This window comes from Pseudorca crassidens, chromosome 11 (genome assembly GCF_039906515.1).
Source record: "Pseudorca crassidens isolate mPseCra1 chromosome 11, mPseCra1.hap1, whole genome shotgun sequence".
In the NCBI taxonomy this organism is placed as follows: domain Eukaryota; kingdom Metazoa; phylum Chordata; class Mammalia; order Artiodactyla; family Delphinidae; genus Pseudorca; species Pseudorca crassidens.
Genome location: NC_090306.1, coordinates 48,043,856 through 48,058,966, shown reverse-complemented (window position 1 = coordinate 48,058,966; position 15,111 = coordinate 48,043,856). Strand labels below are relative to the sequence as shown.

The 15,111-nt window shown below is 46.6% G+C and overlaps 1 protein-coding gene across 1 annotated transcript; it reads left to right on the top strand.

Moving 5' to 3' along the window:
- The first annotated feature begins 4,724 nt into the window (after positions 1-4,724).
- MIP (major intrinsic protein of lens fiber) lies at positions 4,725-8,245 on the top strand. Its single transcript, XM_067698672.1, has 4 exons — positions 4,725-5,084; positions 5,588-5,752; positions 6,191-6,271; positions 8,016-8,245. Exons 1-4 carry the CDS (start codon positions 4,725-4,727, stop codon positions 8,199-8,201), a joined length of 792 nt encoding a protein of 263 aa, XP_067554773.1. The 3' UTR covers positions 8,202-8,245.
- Positions 8,246-15,111: the final 6,866 nt, after the last annotated feature.

Genomic DNA, 15,111 nt, shown 5'->3' with positions numbered 1-15,111 from the left:
CAAGAATCCCCTGCACTCCCAGGCAATTCCTCACAGGTGCTTTCCGTTGCCCATTCCAGTGGCCCAAGTGCTCTTTCAGCATTGGTACCTTCTCACTGGTTGACTTTGTTTCTGGTGAGGGATGGGAATGGCCTTACCTCCCCTTCCCCGGAATTCTTTTCATTGTCTTCCAGATCCACACATTAGCTTTCCTCTTTACCTCTCTGGCTCCTGAAAGCCAGGTTCATAGAGATGATTAGGGAGTGAAAGAATGAGTCTCTCCTTTCACTGTGAGTACCTCTGGTTGACTGAAGCCATTATAAGCTCCAGCCCCTCACTCAGTGAGGCTGGGGTTGAAGGGCTAAGGAGGAAGAAAAGCTTGGTAGGAGAGAGAAGCGCCGAGGTTGGGGAGAGTGGATGCCTAGGTGTGAGAATGTGTGAGTACAAATGTCGAAGGCTGCCTTGGGAAGGGCAGTGACTGGGGTTAGGGGTGGCAGGTTGAGGGATGAGGCTCCTCTGTATTGGCTGAAGGAAGGAGATGAGGGATGTTCCCTGACACAGGAGCAGAGCTCTCATCTCTCTGGCTGCCTCTTTCTCCAGTACCTGAAACAACTGTTCCTCATCTCCCAACTCCACCCACCTAGACCTAGAATAGCAGTCTCCAAACTGGAGCAGGACACCCAACAGAGACTCCAGACCAGGCTGGCAAAATGGTGACCTGGGAGGTCAGATTCCTGGAGAGAGGAGAAACCACCATCTTTTTCTATAGACTCCATCCTTCTCCCATTGAAGCCAAGACATTTCATCTTCTCTGCCATTAAATTCCAGTCCAGGGACTTCCCTGGTGGTCCAGTGGTAAAGAATCCGCCTTCCAGTGCAGGGGACGCTTGTTTGATCCCTGGTTGGGAAACTAAGATCCCATATGCCGCAGGGCAACTAAGTCCGCGCCACAACTACTGAGCTCGCAAGCCTCAGCGAGAGAGCCCACGTGCCTCAAACTACAGAGCCCACGGGCCCTGGAGCCCGCATGCCACAACTAGAGAGAAGCCCACGCGACACAACAAAAGATCCCTCATGCTGCAATGAAGATCCCGCATGCCACAAGTAAGACCCAACGCAACCAAGAAAATAAAGGAAATAAAATAAATATAAAAATATTTTGCCTCAATTTTAAAAAATAGTAAAACAAAAAATAAAATAAATCTCAGTCCAACCAAGGGGGCCTTATTCTCTGATCACTTCCTTATTCTGTCTCTTAGTCCTTCTTCTTCCTTTCACAACAGGTGGTTGGGGGTCAGTAGGTACAGAATGAAGAGGCTGAGGCCTGGTTGGGAGAGTTTGTTAAAGGGGATGGGGACAGCGAGAGGTTAAGGAGGAGAGGGGTGGGAAAACAGTGGGGAGAAGACAGCATGATCTTGCCGCCTTCCCTTCTCCTTCCTCTCCCCCAAGACCTACAGAGCCGGCGGTTTTGGAGAGAGGTATTGGCTGAAGGCCTGGATACCCTGATCTTTATGGGGTTTGTCCTTAGGGCATCATGCCCCAGTGGGAGCTCCGTGTCAGGCACAGTCTCTCACCCCCTGCCTGGAGGGCTGGTAGTGGTGAGCCTGGCACAGGTTTTTGATGAGGTCAGTGGGGCCCAGACAAATCCGGCCCTGCCACTGGCACTTCTGGGCCCAATGGCTTGACCCTTTCCAGCGGGTATCCTATGTTCTGGCCCAGACACAGCAGCCATCCTGGCCTCAGTCCTCCTCTACCTGGTACTGCCATGGGTGACTGCAGCCTAGCTGGTCTCTCAGGTAAGCAGCAGCCCCTCTCCCTGAGTAGGACGACATTAGGTAGTTAAGGAGGGTGGATGGCTAGGACTTTACGGAATGAACAAAAGAGGGGGCAGCCCTGCTCTGTGCATCCTCTCATTAAGCCACTCAATACGATGCAATAGGCCAATGAGTCAGGCTGAGCAGCTCAGGAATTTGGGTGACTTGCTGCAGATTCTGCTCAAAGCTGCCTTTGTGGATAGATGGTGGGAGCTGTGGGCCAGTAGGAGGGATGTATGTGTCCTCCACCCCTGGTCTTAGCATCTCTGGTCCTTTCCAGATGAGCAAGAGGAGCTATATAGGCCGGGGCCAGGGCATGAAGTTCTCCACTTTCCAGTTTGCCGTGGCTCACCAGCAGGTAGACCAGGCAGGCTGGCAGTGGGTTTCTCAGTGACTTCTGGAGTACTGGCATAGATAAGAACCCCACCCATACCAAGCAGCAGTCTTGGGGAAGGCTGGGTTCCATTCCTCAAGGGAGACACAGCTTTTTTTTTTTTTTTTCCTTCAGGAGGCTAGGCTAATAGAAAACATTGTGTATGCTAATTACATGTAAAGATATGCAAAAATTCATGTGAGCTTTTGAGAGCTCATCCCTAGTTTGAAAGTTTGGCATTCAGCTAAGTAGGGAGGCTGATGTGAAAGGAAATGGGCTGGGGTTCAGTTCTCCATGGGGTTCTTATCAACATCTGATAAAGAGTAAGGGGGACAGGCTTCCCTGGTGGCGCAGTGGTTAAGAATCTGCCTGCCAATGCAGGGGACAGAGGTTTGAGCCCTGGTCTGGGAAGATGCCACATGCCACGGAGCAACTAAGCCCGTGCGCCACAACTACTGAGCCTGTGCTCTAGAGCCCGTGAGCCACAACTATGGAGCACACGTGCCACAACTACTGAGCCTGGGCGCCTAGGGCCCGTGCTCCGCAACAAGAGAAGCCACCGCAATGAGAAGCCCGCGCACCGTAACAAAGAGTAGCCCCCGCTCGCAGCAACTAGAGAAAGCCCGTTGCACAGCAATGAAGACCTGACACAGCCAAAATTAATTAATTAATTAATTTTTAAAAAGAGTGAAGGAGAGAGGTTGGTAGCTCCAAATAAGGAAATTTAACCATTTTATTTGGTGTCTACAAGGGCACCAAATTAGCTGCTCTTTGCCCTTCTATTCCTTACTATAAGAGGCTATGGGGTAATGGTTCCTGTTGATAAAACCCTTATCAAATGGCTCCAATTTATTAAGTGCTTTGTTCTGTGCCAGGCACCATCCTGGGCTTGTACCTACATTACCTTATTTGATCCAGAGAAAACTGAGTCTCAGAGAGCTTACATTAATTTATTCAACAAATACTTATTTACTGCATACTGTGTGTCAAGCATGGGGTTTGCATGCAAATCGACAAGTCCCTGCCCTCCTGGAGTTTGTATCTAGTGGGGTAACTTCCCCACCTAGAAAGTGGTAAAGCCAGGATTTTTGTTGTTACTGCTATTCTTTATGGATTTCAAGTGCACAGAATAGTCCTTTGTTCATGACATCCCCTTCTCAATAGCCTATATGTGACTCCCAATTCCGGTGTTTCACATGGGAACAGCTTATGATCTCTGTGACTTGCCACGATGTGGAGATGGTGGAGCTTATCAGTGTGTCCCATTCTGCCTTCTCCGCCACCACACAGCCCCCATCTCTAGATCCCAAGTCCCTCACTAAGCCTGTCCACAACTGAACCTCTTTCCCCAAGCTTTTCTTCCTCATCTTGTCCTTTCCTCTCTCCTTGACCAGCCTGCTTCCCCAGATACCCACACCCCCAGACCTTTCCCTAGGCATAGAGATTTAGGACTCCAGTGTCCTGATCACAGCCAGTTTAGGAGGAATTAGACACTCCCATTGCTTCATAGGCATGACTCAGTTTCCTTCCTCTCAGTACTTCCTGCTACGATCTTAGAGTTAGGAAAGATGAAGTACAAACTGAGTCTGAGATTTAACTACTCACCCCTTTTCCCCTCCCCAGCTCCCCAACCCCACTCTCAGCCTATCCATGGAAGATAGCATTTTCCTGCTCTCTATCCTGTGGTTTAAAAGGCCAGCCTGGGAATTCCCTGGCGGTCCGGTCCAGTGGTTAGGATTCCAAGCTTCCACTGCAGGGGGCACAGGTTCAATGCCTGGTCTGGGAACTAAGACCCTGCAAGCTGTGCGGTGTGGCAAAAAATAAATGGATAGATAGATAGATAGATAATAAAAATAAAAGGCCAGGCTGAGGGTTTGGAAAGGGAGGTGCTGGCATGGGTCGGGGGAGGGAACCCGGGCTCAGAGAAAGCCAGACGCAGCAGAACTATTCTGTCCCAGAGCTGCAGGGTCCACAGATTCCAGCCCAAACCAGCCAATGGGAGAAGGCCCTCTAATCCCAGAGAACTAAAGGATTCTCTTCAACTATCCAACTTCCCTGCTGGACCCCACTCTTGATCCCCACCCCCACCCTTACCCCGGCTTGTTCAGAGGAACCTGGAGGCCCCCAGGAGCAGTCAAATACTCCATGAAGTGAACTCAGCCTCACTAACCTCCCAAGCAGAGTTGAGGAATGTTCTAATATAGATGTCAGTCAGGACTATGAACCCCAACTTTGACTTGAGAAAGACAGATTCCTCCAGTTCCCCTGTTCTTAGTCCTTTTCTCTCAGAGCCTGACATGAGCCCTGACCCTATCCCCACCCTCACACCCATGGCTGTGCTCATCTCCCAATTGAGGAGGGAGGGGAAAATGCAGCAGCTTTATCCGATGCACAAGAGTGGTCCCAGTCCTCTGCAGCTGTGAAGGGGTTAAGAGGCTGGGCCAGCCACCTCAGCCTGCCCCTCCCAGGGATTAAAAGTCCTCTATAAAGGGGGCTGTCCATCCAGATCAGGCCAGGGGGGTATCAGGGACCCAGGCATTGTGCCTATCCCCCGTGCCATGTGGGAACTGCGGTCAGCCTCCTTCTGGAGGGCCATATCTGCTGAGTTCTTTGCCACCCTCTTCTATGTCTTCTTCGGGCTAGGGGCCTCACTGCGTTGGGCCCCTGGACCACTGCATATCTTGCAGGTGGCTTTGGCCTTTGGCCTGGCCCTGGCTACACTGGTGCAGGCTGTGGGCCACATCAGTGGAGCCCATGTCAATCCTGCAGTCACTTTCGCCTTCCTTGTGGGCTCCCAGATGTCCCTGCTCCGTGCCTTCTGCTACATGGCAGCCCAACTCCTGGGAGCCGTGGCTGGGGCTGCCGTGCTGTACAGTGTTACCCCGACTGCCGTCCGAGGAAACCTAGCACTTAACACGGTAATGGTTGGCTGAGTGGGGCTGGGGGAACCTGGTGCCCTGACTTCCTTCCTGAAGTGCAGGTAGATCAGTTCCCCAGGGGTCTGGGACAGTGTGTGTGTGTGTGTGTGTGTGTGTGTGTGTGTGTGTGTGTGTGTGTGTGTGTGTGTGTTTTCAGGGTGGGGAGGATCACAGGTGCTGTGGAGGGATAAGGAAGTCATAGAGCCCTGGACCTGAGTTCAGGTCCCAACTTTTCTTCCAACTCCTGCAGGTTCTTGAAGAAACTTATTTTACCTTATGGGGCCTCAGTTTCCTCATCCATATTAGTGGGTGCATTTATTTCTACTATGAAGGAGTATTATTAGGAGAAATTAAGGAGCAAATACAATTACTATGAAAGAGGTTGTATTATCCTTCCTCTCCACGGAATGGATGCCGTAAGGGGGTTCCTGCCAGGGAAGCCTTGAGTAGGTAAGGCTGTGGCAACCCTAATGCACTGCCCCCCTTCTTCTTCCTTTGCCCAGTTGCACCCTGGGGTGAGTGTGGGCCAGGCCACCATAGTGGAGATCTTCCTGACGCTCCAGTTCGTGCTCTGCATCTTTGCCACATACGACGAGAGGCGGAATGGCCGCCTGGGCTCCGTGGCCCTGGCCGTTGGCTTCTCCCTCACCCTGGGGCACCTCTTTGGGGTAAGCAGGAGAGGGGAGCAACTCTTGTTTAAGGATTCCCGGTCCCCCAAGCCTTTGTTGACTTTTAAGCATTCTTCTTGCCCACACCAAGGATCAAACCCGTGCCCCTGCATTGAGAGCGCGGAGTCTTAACCACTGGACTGCCAGGGAAGTCCCTATTCTCCTCTCTTGTGATGGCTTTATCTAGTCCTTCTTGACCCCAAGGAGGAAAGGCATGCATCATGGGTAGATGTGGGTTTTGCCAGGGGATCCATAGTCTGTCCCCAGATGGGGCATTAGTGACTTCACCCCACTGTGGGACTTCCATGCAGGTTGTTCTCCCCTACTTGCTGCTGGCTGGAGGCAAGGTGCCAACCCTTGGTGGGCAGGTGGGTGGTGGGAGAGAAGCCAGGGTGGAGTGGGCGGGAAGTGTCTCAGTTACAACTGTGTCTTTTGCAGATGTATTATACTGGTGCAGGCATGAACCCTGCCCGCTCCTTTGCTCCTGCCATTCTTACCAGAAACTTCACCAACCACTGGGTGAGTGAGAGGAGAAGGGCAAGATCCTGAGGCCCTCCTGCATGGGTGTGGACTGCAGGTTCCCAGGTTTGGTTCCTGCTTTCCATCTGGATGTATTGACTGCTCTACCAACACTCAGCTAAGGGGGCTGCACAGAGTTTGCATGCCTGTGTGAGCAGGATTCATTATTTTGCTAGAAAGATAGGCTCTTGTTTATATTGTTCCTTCACTAGTTAGTTAGGGATTTTTACTAAGTATTCCCTGGATTCCAAACTAGGAGCTAAGAGGACAGAATACTGATCAGGAAGACAGAAGCTTCTACTCTCAGAGACCAGGATATGTATGAGCACAAATGGGCCTGGGCTTCATCCCAGTTCTAGCACTTTATTAGCTTCATGTGTGACCATGACAAATAACTCAATCATTCTGCATCTCAGTTTCCTTAACTACAAAATGGGATGTTATGAGAAATAAACGTGAAAATTATATGTGTGAAATATTTAGCACAGAATCTGATATGGAATAAGTCCTCAATAAAAATTGGCTATTTTTGTGTTGTTTGGCCATATACCAGCTAAACGTATGAAAATAATTCAAAAAATTTTTCAGAGTTGTACACCCATTTTCATGGCAGCATTATTTACGGGAGCCAAAATGTGGAAGCAATCCACGTGTCCCTCACAGATGAATGGATAAACAAAATGTAGTATATACATACAATAAAATAGTATTCAGCCTTCAAAAAGAAGCAAATTCTATACATGCTATATACAACATGAAGGAACCTTCAGGACATTATGCTCAGTGAAATAATCCAATTAGAAAAAGACACATATTGGGGACTTCCCTGGTGGCGCAGTGGTTAAGAATCTGCCTGCCAATGCAGGGAACATGGATTCGAGCCCTGGTCCGGGAAGATCCCACATGCCGCGGAGCAACTAAGCCCATACGCCACAACTGCTGAGCCTGCGCTCTAGAGCCTGCGAGCCACAACTACTGAAGCCTGTGCGCCTAGAGCCCATACTCCACAACAAGAGAAGCCACCACGATGAGAAGCCCACACACCGCAATGAAGAATAGCCCCCGCTCTCTGCAACTAGAGAGGTCCCACAAGTTCTGCAACTAGAGAAAGCCCACAGGCAGCAAAAGACCCAGAAGCAGCCAAAAAAAAAGATAAAAGAAAAGAAAAAGACACATATTATATAATTCTACCTATACAAGGTATTTAGAGTAGTCAAATTTATTGAAACAAAGCAAAATGGTAGGTAACAGGGGCTGGGGAGAGGGGGAAATGGGGAGTTGTTTAATAGGTATAGAATTTCAGTTTTGCAAGATGAAAAAGTTCTGGAGATGGGCTGCACAACAACATGTATATACTTAACACTACTGAACTGTACAGTTAGAAATGGTTAAGATGGTAAATTTCATGTTATGTGTATTTTACCACAATTAAAAAGAAATTCTCAAAGCAATATGGAAACTAGTACAAACTTATAGCAAAAAATAGAATATACATGTGCTAAGAATGTGTGGGATAAAGGTATAATTTAATGAGTCGGAAAAGAAATGGTAAGTTCTGTGGTGCAGGCAGTGCAGGAGTCTAAAGTTTTAAAATAAACAAACAAACACTGATTTCTACTTAAATAGTGCCCAGCTGTAATTGCCAAGTGCAGGATGTGTGTTTTACAACAATGGGGTTGGAAAAAGAGCAGCCTTGCTCTTGGTCCCCTCCCCAAACCTGATTATTCCTTTCCTCTTCCTGCAGGTGTACTGGGTGGGCCCAATCATTGGAGCAGGCCTGGGCAGTCTCCTTTATGACTTTCTCCTCTTCCCCCGGCTCAAGAGTGTTTCTGAGAGACTGTCTATTCTCAAGGGTGCCAGGCCCAGTGAATCCAATGGACAACCAGAGGGCACAGGGGAACCTGTTGAACTGAAGACCCAGGCCCTGTAAAAGCTCCAGCTGAATAGAGGGAATAGGAAGCTCCTGGGTTTACATGGAGGGGCTGAGCCAGCCCCTGGATAAAGAAAGAGACTGTGGGGAGGGGCATGTACTTCTTTATTTTTAAATTTATGTGTGTGTTTTATTTTTTTGCCTTTTGCCGTGTGAAATCTTTCAAGTTGCATTCATGAGCTGTTTGGTGCAAACTTCCCTTCCTCCCCATCCCACCTCTCTTCGCCGCTGTGTGTGCATGATTGTGCGTATGACTGTGAGTGAATGTGACCGTGTCTGAGTTTTGGGGCATGGCACGAGAGGTAGGGAAGGGAAAAGAGGTGTCACCCTATACCTTCCTCTCCCAACCCAGTGTGGTAAGTACAGGGAACCAAGACCTTAAGTTTCTGGCCTTTACCCTGCTGCCGGTCAAGTGTATGGCTCTAGGTTTCTGAGGGAGCAGGGAAGCAGTTAGTTACTCCTCAGAGGAGGCAGATGGAGAGAAGTGGAGGAGATGAGGCATTCCAAGAGTTGGTAGAAGCAGCTGGGCATGGTGGACGAAATGGAGGTATCAGCCCCAGATCAGGATGCCAAAAAGTTTTGGAGTAGTTAACCCGAGGGTGTAGCCTACTTATCTCAGAAATGCTTGCCCCAGGGACTTGGGTGGGGCAGTAGCTCTGAGAAAAGTGAACACTGGGGTTTGAACTATTCTATAAATCCACATCAACCTATCTACATCCACTGGCTGGGTTTTGCGTGCATTCTGGCATGATGGATCTGTTTGGAGGCCCTGGGCCACTGAGCTCCCAACCTAAGCAAAAGGTGGGTGAGCCTAGAATCTAGAAAAATTAAGTAGCTTAACTGTTCTGCCTGACACACCCGCAATGTGGCCTCCAAGCAGGTGGTACTTAAGCCCAGAAGAGCTCCCTAACGCCAAAACAGGAAACCTGATGCCTGGAGCAAATGCAGAGGTAGGGGTGGGGGACATAGGAGGAAAAGGATTTGACCCTCAGTTTTAATTTAGAGCAGCCCAAAACACTCTTCAAATGGCATCCTTCTGCTTTTATCACTAGTTCTATAGTCTTCTTTATTTTCCATTTTTGTGTGTGTCTTTTCATTTTTCTCTCATCTGTCCTTTCATCTTCAGCAAATCTAACCCTTTACATGTCCCAGAAATTGATTCCTTCCATTCAAATTTTAATTATTCACAAGATATTATTTGTTTGATCCCTATTTTCTTTTGTTGTTGGGAAAATACACTCATCTCAACAGAAGCCAGAGGAGACCCTGACCTGACGATGAATACTTGTGTTGACCTCTTCCTTTTAGGAGCCTCCTGCGTATTGCGCAAGCTTTAAACCTATACCTATAGTAAGACAGACACCCCAGTCCCGCAAAAGACCACTCTTCCACGTAGCTGAGCTCTCCATTTCCTCACAAATAAAGCCTAACTTTTCTAACTAACCTTGTTAAGACTTTGGAATAATCCACTTGACTAGGTGCAGGGGGAAGAATGTTTGTAAATTCACCTCTAATCGGACTTAGATCCCAATTATCTTAAGTCAGCAGGAAATCCATTGTGCTGTGATTTGGGACTCAATATAAGGGATCGACTCAGATAAAAGAATACTTGTACTCGCTTCCCTTTTCCTTACTTCATCACCAACTCCCCCGCCCGCTCGGGGTCACATGGACCAGCCCCGCTCTCCCCGCCCAGCTCCCCACGTAGGCGGGATGTGGTCCAGCCCAGCCGGGTGGCGGGAAATGCAGCGGGAGCTGTTGTCTCCGCGGGGACCCTGAGGACCGGCGGGGAGCGGGTGAGTGTCTGGGCGAGAGGGCTCTAAGCGGACTGCGTCCCTTCGAAGCCGCGGGGGCTCTTCTGGGAGGCGCGGAGTTCCCTTTCCCGTCACCCGGTTTAAAGGCAGGGGGTGGGGCGCGCGCTTTAGGTGCGCACGCGTCCCCACCCCGCGTCCTGTGTGGGAGCCGCAGGGTTTCCAACTCTCCTGGGACGTCCCCTCGTTTTCCCGACGCCATTCTACACAGATAGGTCCTCACGCAGCGGTGCGGCTGTGATGGGAAGGGGCTTGAAACCCTTACAATAAGACAGAAGCTTCCCGGGCATTTCCACTTCGGAATTTTCCATCCAGTTCAGACCCGAAAAAAATAGGTGTCCAGCTTGGTGGTCAGCAGGAGCTGGGATTCACTGGTCGCTTGACTTAAATCTTGAGTTTTTATAAAATGGATTTCTCATTCCCTTCCCTCCTTTCCCTCGGGTAGAAGGCTTAAGGAGGATACAGCCTCTGCTTGGGTTTGTTAGCCGGACCATCAGTCGTTAATTAAGCTCCTTCCCTTGAGTCTCTCAATTCTTGGCCCTTCGTGCTGCCACTACATAATTACCGTTTTAAAAAGTCAATCTGGTCATTTCAGATTAAATTTAAAACTCCTCTTTGGCCTCCCACGGTCAAGTTTATATCCTTAGGTGGGTGTCTATGGCCTTTGGCAGTCTGACTCCGATCCTCTCAGCTGATTTTCTAAAGCTGCCTATCATTTTTTTCTATCTCATGCACTTGACTCCCAAACCTATAGAAAGGGTGTGTCTGCATTGTGCTCTTTCATGCTTTGGTACCTGTGCTCCTGCTGTTCCCTCGACTTGAAGTTCTTGCCACTTCTCTGCCAGGTGAACTTCTCTTTCAGGAGCTCAGTTGTCCCGCTGAAAACCTCTATTTCCAGCCCTCCTGGGCCAAAGTAGTCACTTCTTCCTCTGTGTCCCTGAAGTATTTGACCTCCCTCTATTATCAGTGGCACTTATACAACTGAGTAAAAGGTTACTGAGCTCCTAACATGTACTGTGCCGTGTGCTCAGTACCAGGTGGACAAGATGAATAGAACAGAGTTCCTGCCCTTAAGGAACTGGAAGGAAGAACACATGTAAATGAGTCCTCTGCAGTTACAGGGTGACAAAGAAGTCTGCCCTGGCTTCCTTACTCCTCTCACTCAGAACTCTCTTGAGTAAGTTTATCTACTTTCACAACTTGACACACCACCTTACATCCTGATGCCTCCAAATCTCCAGCCCCATCCTCTGCTCCCTCAACTTCGAAACTTGTCTACTTCAGCTTAGAAAGCATGTGTTGAACACTTATGATACCTGCCGTGGCCCGGGTTCAAGCCCTGGTTGGGGAACTGACATCCCCCAAGCTGTGTGGCAGGGCTACCAAAAGAAGAAAAAGATGCAAGCCTGAGGAGCATCATCTCTTAAGGAGGAGTACAGGAGCAGCCAATGTGAGGTCAAGGAAAGGTGTTTGTTTTGTTTTGGGGGTTTTTCCCACCCCCTAAGATGGTGGAGCTTTGAGCAACTCATAACATATGGGAATGGAGCCAGTATAAAGAGAAAATTGGAAACAAATGAGGAATGAGGAAGAAGCAATTGAGGGACGAGAAGTAATTGATCATTCACAAATGGAGGGCTTAGATTCATTTGAAATATGTATGTTTTTAGACTTGGGTGGGGAGAATTGAGACAGTTCGTTTCTGATGATCTCAGTTGTTCTGAGAGGAAGGGACCTGAGACACCGGCTGAGAAGTGTGGGAAGCAGTGGAGTAAAGGGGCTTGAGGGTAACGGTGAAAGTTAGAAACAGCTGTTCCTTGGGAAGAAGAGGGAGAGGACCAGGAACACGAAGGATTTGCTGGGCCAGGCTGAGGACCTGTTCAGATTGGAGACCACATTTGTTGTGTATCATTTTGCAGGGTTGTTTGGTTTCCTCTAGCAAATCTGAGTCTAGATTTGAATCCAGGAGTCTAGAAAGCAAATGGTTGCATTGATCTGCGGTTGGGACCTTTTGCAGAGTGAATGCAGTAAAAGGAAAAAAGATTGAGACCTTACAGAGAGTGATATGTTTAGTGATACACGAGTAGGATATGTGCTCCTGCTTGTGCGACCCCAGTTTGATCGTTTTGTTTTTCAGCTCAGAAATCTTCAGTTAGTCCCAGGCTTATGTTCTAAATCCTTGAATTGATAGACAAAGACCAAGTTTTCCCATAAAGCCGGTTCCAACCCTCTTTTCCATTTTTTTCCTAAGACTCCTCTACTCATAGTGGCTCCCTCTCTGGTTTTACTCTGGCAAATTCTCTGCTGAAGTTCCCCTCCTCCTCTCAGCTGCCTCAATTCTATGCAGCCTTCACAGGCCCAGTTCTAATCACACTTTCTCTGACAAAACCTCCTTGGCCACTTTAACCTGAAAAGAGCCCTAGTTTTTCAGAATTTTTTTTTAAATATCACTTAGAGCTAGTACTGACTTTCTTTTACATTGTTTCTTCTATATTAGGTGGGTTTTATTTCTGCAACTAAATTCCTTAAATTTCTTTAGCACTGCAGCCACACTGCACCTGCACAGCACTATCTTTTGCCTAGGAGGATTTTCGTAAGCACTTAGTGACTGACTATAGAGTCCAATAGATGGAGAGGAAATTAATATTTTGAGAATTCTTTGTGTTCAACACTCAGTATAAGTGTTTGATATCAGAGCTTCTCAAACTTTTGTGGTGAACGACCAGTGTTTCCCGCCCCCCCAGGCTGTTGCAGGCCAGTACTTTTCTTTCTTTCTTTTTTTCTAGCTTTATTGTGATATATCACTTGAAATATAAAGTACTTTTCTAAAATAGTAGAACTAGAATCGTATTATTAGAAAAATTAAATTACTAGAGAAATAACGTGAAAAAAAGACATACAGAATATAGGCATTTTTACTATTAGATTCAACAAACATCAACTGCATCAAATTGCTATAAGATGTTCTAAATGCTTATGTTTTGTTTTTGTCCATATCTTGATGCAGACTGCTAACAGTTTGTGGACCAGCAATGGTCCGTTGGTCCACAAATGACACTGATTTCTATGATCTCATTTGAACCACCCCCTACGTATTTTTCTCTGTGTACCGATAAGGAAACTGAGGTTTAGGTTAAGCCACATGCTCAAGATCACCACCTTAGTACTGGACAGAACTGGAATTCAAATGCCAAGCGTCATTCTGTTCATACTAGTGAATCTCAGAGCTGGTTCTTAGAGCAGGGTTGGTTTGGGACAGAGTTTTTTGCTTGGTTTTATTTTGTTTTCAAGAAATGTGTTAATTTTCTATTTTGAATTGCAAGCGTATTTAATATTTTATCCTTTATTTTCCTTTGGTTCTTGCATTTTGAGGCCTGCATTTGAGACGATTATTGCTTCATCTCAACTGCTTAGTACTTAGTTGAGTGAGAAAAGTAACTAACATCCCTTTTAAATGTCCAGATCTGCTTTGTCTAAGGTATTTGACAGAGTTCTTATCTGTCTATGATAAAATGTGAAAATGCAACATAATGAGTTTTTTCATAAAATTAAATGTATTAAAGGACTGTACTTTATTCTGGGATTTTTGTCCTTCTTAGGTTTTTGTGGGGGTTTTTTGGTGTTTACTGAAAACAATGTATAGTAATTGTGTGGGTGTTTTTTATAACAGCTGTATTGAGATATAATTCACATACCATAAAATTCACCCTTTTAAAATGTACAATTCACAGAGACATGCAACTGTTACTGCCAGCTAATGTTAGAACATTTTTATCACCCCCAAAAGAAACCACATAGGTCCCTACTAGCAGTCACTCCCCATTGCCTCCTCTCCCCAGTGCCTGGCAGCCACTAATCTACTTTCTGTCTCTATGGATTTGCCTATTCTGGGCATTTCATATAAGTGGAATCTTACAACATGTGACCTTTTGTGTCTGGCTTCTTTTATGGAACGTAATGTTTTCAAATTTCATCTATATTGTAGCGTGTATCAGTACTTCATTCCTTTTTATTGTCAAATAATATTCCATTGTGTAGATATACCACTTTTTGTTTATCCATTCATCAATTGATGGACATTGGGGTTTTCCACATTTTGGCTATTATAAATGCTGCTGTGAACATTGGTGTGCAGGTTTTTGTGTGGACGTACATTTCATTTCTCTCAGATATGTACCTAGGAGTGGAATTGCTAGGTCCTATGGTACCTCTGTTTTAACGTTTTGAGGAACTGCCAAACCAACTTCCATGGCAGCTGCACCATTTTACAGTCCTACCAGCAATATACGAGGTTTGTGCGTCTGTATTTTTTTTAAATTGTCCTTAAGTTACAAAATTTAGAGTCTGCCACCTTAGGTTAGTCTCCCTAAATTGAAAAAAAAATTAAAGACCCATCCATGAAATCCAGAAGTTTGGAAACAACTATATTACCCCAGTCAGTATTTCAAAACAAAGCAAACAGAACAAAACAAAAAACTCAAAAAAACCCTATCTAGAAGGTCATCAATTAAAAAAATGATGAGAACTAACTGCTGATTGTTGAATAAAGTTGTAGACCACCTTTGCATCTTTTTTTTCCCCCCCACCTTTGCATCTTGATTTTCCTTCAGCATAATAGTCTTGTATATGTTAAAGCAGTTCCCAATTATAGGATCATTTGGCGAGCGTTTCCTAAATACTGTGCCTGTGCCCCTTCTCGCCAGCCCCTGGAGTTTCTGAATATTTGGACAGGGCCTAAGCAGGTATCCTAAGGTGGTTTTAAAGTACAGCCTGGCTTGAGAATGACTGTTAAGGTAGTTGGGACATTGAGGGTATAATGTTAATGCTTTTACTTGCATGTTTTGTTAATTCTAAGATAAACATTTTTTCAGGAAAAAAAAAAAAGAATTTCTTTTTTCTCTTGGTTCTTTGGCAAGCCAGAATGGCTGGTTTTCCTGTTTTGCCTTTGTTCTGGGTCAAAGAAGTGGCATGGGGAGAATTATTTGCAAAGTAGAAAACTCAGGAAGGAGAGTAAAGTACTCCAATTAGAACAAAGAGAAATTAAAAGCTTGTATATATCTGTTCTGTCCCGTTGTCCTGAATAGCACTTGTGGTTTCTCCTT